A 5857-nucleotide genomic window follows, 5' to 3' on the forward strand; every position below is an offset into this window, starting at 1 on the left:
ATGTGAACCTCATGGCTTGTTAGAGCCAAGGAGGGGAGGGATTTGTACTGTATATAATGAGAAACTTTGTAAGCCTCAGCGCGCCTTTTACTCAGAAGGGTGCCCGACTCTGCAGACTTGCTAATAAAACTTTGTTTTCCTGAATTTGTCTAGAGCGATTATTAAGAAGCGATTTTCGTTTCTAACAACTTGGGGGCTCGTTGTCCGGGATCAACACTCCGGCCGCGGGGGGACCTGAGGAAGGACATCGGAGAAGGTGCACCCTGCTGATTTCAGCAGTCCCTGATTCCTTGCTTGTCGCCCCGCGCGGCTTGAGCGAGTGATATCCGGGAGGCTCAGGAAAACAAAGGAGGGGTGTAACCGAGGCAGTGGGGACGGTTAACGATCGAGTAATTTCGGTGCACCGAACCCAGGTAAGAAAAACTTGCGGGGACCGTGTTTCCGGACGCCTGGGGACCTACGGGGTGCCTGTGGATTTTTCTACAGAGACGTAGGACTCAGGTATCTAGAGACCGGGGCTGGCCTGTGAGGGATTTTGCAGAGACCGTGTTTGCGGAGGAACGTGTACCTACGGGGTGCCTGTGATCTGTGTCACAGAGACATAGGACACAGGAATCCAAAGACCGGGGGTGCCTGCAAAGGAACCTGGGCGATCACGGGACTGAAGGTCCGGGAATTGGCTACATTGTGATAGATTATCACGGGAGAAATACGAAGTCCTCGGAAATGGGAAATAAGGGATCTAAGGCGATTAAGGGATGGGCTGGGGTATGTTTTGTTATTTGTAGATAGAATAAGTATAAGTAGCAGGAAATGATCTTGGAAACATATGTTGTAAAATTCATATAAGTGGGAGCTTCTTAAAATAATGGGTAAAGATGCTGCTGGGAGTTGTCCACAGACCCATCAACAGTAGCTTTCTTTGGGACAGAATAGTTCAGGGAGAAAATAAGGTGTGTAAAAAACAGGCAGTATATTTATCACTGGTGATTTTAATTTTCATGTAGATTGGGAAAATCAAGTTGCCTAAGGAAGTCAGAAGAACACTTTTCTAGAATCATATGTTCTACATCCAAATGGGAATCAAGCTATTTTGCGTCTGATAATATATACTGAGGAAGGTTTAATACATGATCACAAAGTAAAAATAAACTCTAAGGTTACAGTGACCATAATATGATAGAAGTTAGCATTCATGTTAAGAGTAAGAAACTTGGGTTGAAAACAACTGTGCTATAAACTCGAAGAAGGTAGGCATTGTGCAGAGTTAACTGGAGTGGACTCAGAAAGAAGTTTAATAGAAAAGACAACTAATGAACAACTGCACACTTTTATGAAAATAGTTCATGACTCCCAGTTTCCTCAGTGAGGAAAAATGATTCCAGGAAGGGAATATCAAAGAATGATTAACCAAGAAAACAAAAACAGACAGAGTTGAAAGAAAAGTCATAAAAATGGAAAAGATTGTGAGAGAATCAATGTCTGGAAGGTATCAAAAAAAAACTTAAATTTTGCTGCAAACAAAGAAAAACATTTATGACAGCAACAGACACACAATGCATGAAAATTGGTCCTATCCACTTAATGATTCAAATGGTTAAACAAGCTTTTGGAGAACACAAAGGACATCATCTGAAAATTGGTTGTGCACGGAGAGAAATTGTATTATTGATAGCCACTGCTCGGATGTTATGCATTTTCCACCAAAGATATTTAATTGTGATTACTTTCCCCAATAATTGCATACAAATTAAGTCTGCAAAGGCTGCCAATTGTTATAACACCACCTTCTTGTGGTCTGTATGAAAATAGAATCTCTGTTGTATACTATTTATTATAAGGGAACACTGTTCCAACTACATGACAGAAAGGATAGCTGGCTTGCTTAACTGTAAGTATAACCTGTCTAAACAATAACTTCTCAGGATTAGTGACAACTGACTGAATTTCTGAATCATACGGTGCATTCTTGTAGTGTGCAGAAAACTGAGAAAGAACTCCATTAGCAGCTAAAAGGGTGTAAACTACTCAATGTATAAAACATACAGGAAACAGTTTGCAGAAAAATTCACCATTGACACGTTTAATTGCTACCATTCAAACACCCAAACTTCAGAAATGTAGGCCATCATTTACCTAACTGTGCAAATGTCCAAATCAACTGGGTTTACAGAAGCCCCGAGAAATTCTAAAGGACTGTTGCAATTTCAGGGAGGTGGGGGGATGGAATGGTGGAGAAGAGAGACCAACTGAAAATGATATTACTTTGAAGAGAGTTAAAGTTTCAATCAACCTCTTCAATTGTTGGTCCACCAGAAGGGTCCTTTCTGACTTGTTCTGAGAATGGCCCTTCGGGCATACCTCCCTGGTAAAGTTTGGCAATGATGGGCTTGCACATTTTTTTTTTTTTTCAAATCTTTCAACTGCTGCTCAAAGTCCTCCTTCTCTGCTGTTTGGTTTGCCTCCAGCCAGGAGATGGCCTGGTTACACTTTTCGATGACTTTGTTCTTATCTTCCTCACTGATCTTGCCTTTCGTTTTCTCTTCCTCCACTGAACTCTTCATGTTAAATGCGTACGACTCCAGGGAATTCTTGGCTGTAATTTTCTCACGCTGCATATCATCCTGACCTTTGTACCTCTCCGCTTCCTGCACTATCCTCTCGATCTCCTCCTTACTCAACCTGCCCTTGTTATTGGTGATGGTGATTTTGCTCTCTTTGCCAGTGCTCTTGTCCACAGCAGAGACATTCAAGATGCCATTTGCGTCAATATCAAAGGTGACCTCAATCTGTGGTACACCACGTGGCGCAGGAGGGATCCCACTGAGGTCAAATTTGCCCAAGAGAACTCCGGAGGAAAGGTCTCCTGGCTCACACTCCGCCGCTCGACTTCCTCTTGCATAAGGTGGAGCCCGGAGACTGGGTACTTGTTAAGACCTGGAAGGCCGAAAAGCTCCAGCCGCGGTGGGAAGGACCGTTCCTGGTTCTGTTAACAACTGAAGCAGCTGTTCGGACGAAAGAGAAAGGGTGGGTCCACGCATCGAGGATAAAGGGGCCTGTTCCATCTGAAGAAGAAAGCACTTGGACATGCGAGCAAGGGGACAAGCCGTTGGTGGTAAAACTGAAAAGACAGCGATAATGAACTCTACTTGGACTGTATTGGTGGGGATATTGATCAATTTACTCCTGTATGTGGGGGAGGGTGAGGGGAGATGTGACAAATGTCGAACTATAGTAAGACTTGGGATTTGAATCTACTCGGGAACATTGTGTCCCATTCCTATGTGGACGATAGGTGTTACGATGTGAGTGCACGCCATGAATGTTGGGAGGATGGGAGACCCTATTATCAGGTATATAATAAAGGATACGGTGGCAAAATCCGTGGATGCCCTATAAATGACCGCTGGGTGTCTATTAGCAAAACTGGGAGGTGGGACCTATCCTCCGTGTTGCTCAGGGAGCAGGTTGACAGAGTCAAGGAGACCAAGATACAGATCACTGATCGGGGGTTGGGGAAAGAGCAAGACCGTCAGGGAACGGTCGTGCTCTCTAAAGTGCCATCGGTATACGAAGAGGTAGAAGGAAAGATTGAACTCCCTGATGTTACACAAAACCTGTTTATTGATCTCACCTCTAGAATAGCCACTGTTTTAAATGTTAGCAATTGCTGGGTTTGTGGGGGGCCGCATATGTCGGAACAATGGCCGTGGACTGGTCAAAGCTTAGACATAGGGGAGTTGCTACAAACCACTTGGACCTGTGTCAACGATAGAAAAAGCCAGGGGTGGAGACTGACAAACAGCCCTGAGGGCCGGTTCTGTATTGAAGGCAAGGGGACACTGGAGGTAGGGATTAGTCCCTGTCAGAATGTATTGGATGCAACCACGCGAGTATGGTGGCCTGAGGATATTACTTGGTACATTGCAAACCGGGATCATGGAAATTGCGTTCCATTACGTACTGATTCCTCCTCTGACGAGCTGGGGACTGATTACTGGAATTGCAGTGGTCCTAGTCCTTATGAGGGCGTCCCTGGGGTAAAGGAACTGTGGGATGATGTTGTGAGGCAGGGAGGGCCTGCTCCAGATGGCCTATTTTGGATATGCGGTAATCAGGCATACTCCAAACTACCCATGGGATGGGCTGGGGTATGCTTCCTGGGTCTAATACGACCTGCGTTCTTCCTATTACCCCGGAAGGAAGGCAACGATTTGGGAATTAAACTATTTGACTCTCTCCGTAGGTCGCCAAGGGATATCCAAGTCGGTGATTGGGGGGATGAGTGGCCACCGGCCCGGATTATTGCATACTACGGGCCAGCTACATGGGCACAGGACGGATCATGGGGATACCGTACTCCTATCTATATGTTGAATCGAATTATCAGGCTCCAAGCAGTCGTAGAGGTTATTACTAACCGGACTGCCCTGGCCCTGGAGTTGCTGGCTAAGCAGCAGGATCAGATGAGGGCTGCTATATATCAAAACCGACTTGCCTTGGATTATCTGTTGGCCTCGGAGGGGGGCGTGTGCGGGAAGTTTAACCTGACTAACTGCTGTCTAGAAATTGACGATAATGGTAAAGCGGTTTTGGAAATTTCCGATGAAATTCGGAAATTGGCCCATGTGCCAGTACAATCTTGGCGTCCTCTTAGTGGCATCGGATGGTGGGATGGTCTCCTAGGTGGTAGTTGGTGGCGCACGGCATTGCTGGTGGTTGGGGGGGGGCATGATTCTTCTTCTCGTATTACCCTGCCTAACCCCCTGTATTCAGCTTCTAATTCAGAAAAATATTTCCCGACTCCAGGCAGTGGTGGTTCCACAACATGGGACGCGTGAACTTAAAGTGATGTTGCTGCGAAAGACCAAGGATTTCCCGGGCCCTTGAGGAGGGGGGGCTATCTTGGTCAGGCACATCTTAAAGAAAGAAAAGGGTGGAATTGTGAGAGGTAATTTCGGTTTAAACTTTAAGATGTGCCTGGACCACAGACTGATCTATAATAAAAGACAAAACTTTTGTTTCTTTTCTAAAACATTTTGTATACTCAAAAGTAGAATAGTTTAAATTGTGCAGAATGCTGACAATTTGTGAGCAGAGTAAAAACAAACAGGCCCTTGATTGATGAAACCATTAACACAGGCAGGGAAGGATGAGTCCTTGACTGATAATACTGCAGGGTGAGAGAAACAACTTTGGAGACTCTGAAGACTTTGTGATAAGGGTGCAAATCAAAGAATAATGATGTTTTTAAGAATGTGAACCTCATGGCTCGTTAGAGCCAGGGAGGGGAGGGTCTGGAGGCATTTGTTGCAGACTTTGTGATAAGGGTGTAAATCGAAGAATAATGATGTTTTTAAGAATGTGAACCTCATGGCTTGTTAGAGCCAAGGAGGGGAGGGATTTGTACTGTATATAATGAGAAACTTTGTAAGCCTCAGCGCGCCTTTTACTCAGAAGGGTGCCCGACTCTGCAGACTTGCTAATAAAACTTTGTTTTCCTGAATTTGTCTAGAGCGATTATTAAGAAGCGATTTTCGTTTCTAACACCAAGTATCTGCTTTCTTGGCCATCAATGTTCAGTAATTCTCTGGTCTCTTATCACAGTCCGGTCAGCAAAGCTATCAAAAGGTAATTTGTCAGATTGAACTGATAATGCGACCTCAGGGAAAGAAAATAAAGAACTCCCCCACAATGAAGACAATGTAGAAGGAAGAGGCGACAAGTCAGTCCCAGGGATGGAGAAACTGCACTTGCACTGGTTCAGCTGCACTGAAAGGTTGTTGGTACAAACTGAAAGAAGAAGAAACACAAACCTGAGTAATTATAAAAAAAGCTCCAGAATTTCTTTCTGTAG

At 44.7% G+C, this 5857-nt stretch overlaps 1 protein-coding gene across 1 annotated transcript; it reads left to right on the forward strand.

Moving 5' to 3' along the window:
* The first annotated feature begins 266 nt into the window (after nucleotides 1-266).
* Nucleotides 267-5227, forward strand: LOC140465950 (endogenous retrovirus group 3 member 1 Env polyprotein-like). Its single transcript, XM_072561933.1, has 2 exons — nucleotides 267-413; nucleotides 2726-5227. The coding sequence occupies exon 2, from the start codon at nucleotides 3222-3224 to the stop codon at nucleotides 4839-4841; it is 1620 nt and encodes a 539-aa protein (XP_072418034.1). The 5' UTR covers nucleotides 267-413; nucleotides 2726-3221; the 3' UTR covers nucleotides 4842-5227.
* The last annotated feature ends 630 nt before the right edge of the window (nucleotides 5228-5857 follow it).

Source organism: Chiloscyllium punctatum, chromosome 42 (assembly GCF_047496795.1).
Source record: "Chiloscyllium punctatum isolate Juve2018m chromosome 42, sChiPun1.3, whole genome shotgun sequence".
Taxonomy (NCBI): domain Eukaryota; kingdom Metazoa; phylum Chordata; class Chondrichthyes; order Orectolobiformes; family Hemiscylliidae; genus Chiloscyllium; species Chiloscyllium punctatum.

Coding starts and splice junctions, on each gene's coding strand:
- LOC140465950 (XM_072561933.1), top strand. CDS start 3,222: ATGTCGAACTATAGTAAGACTTGGGATTTGAATCTACTCGGGAACATT.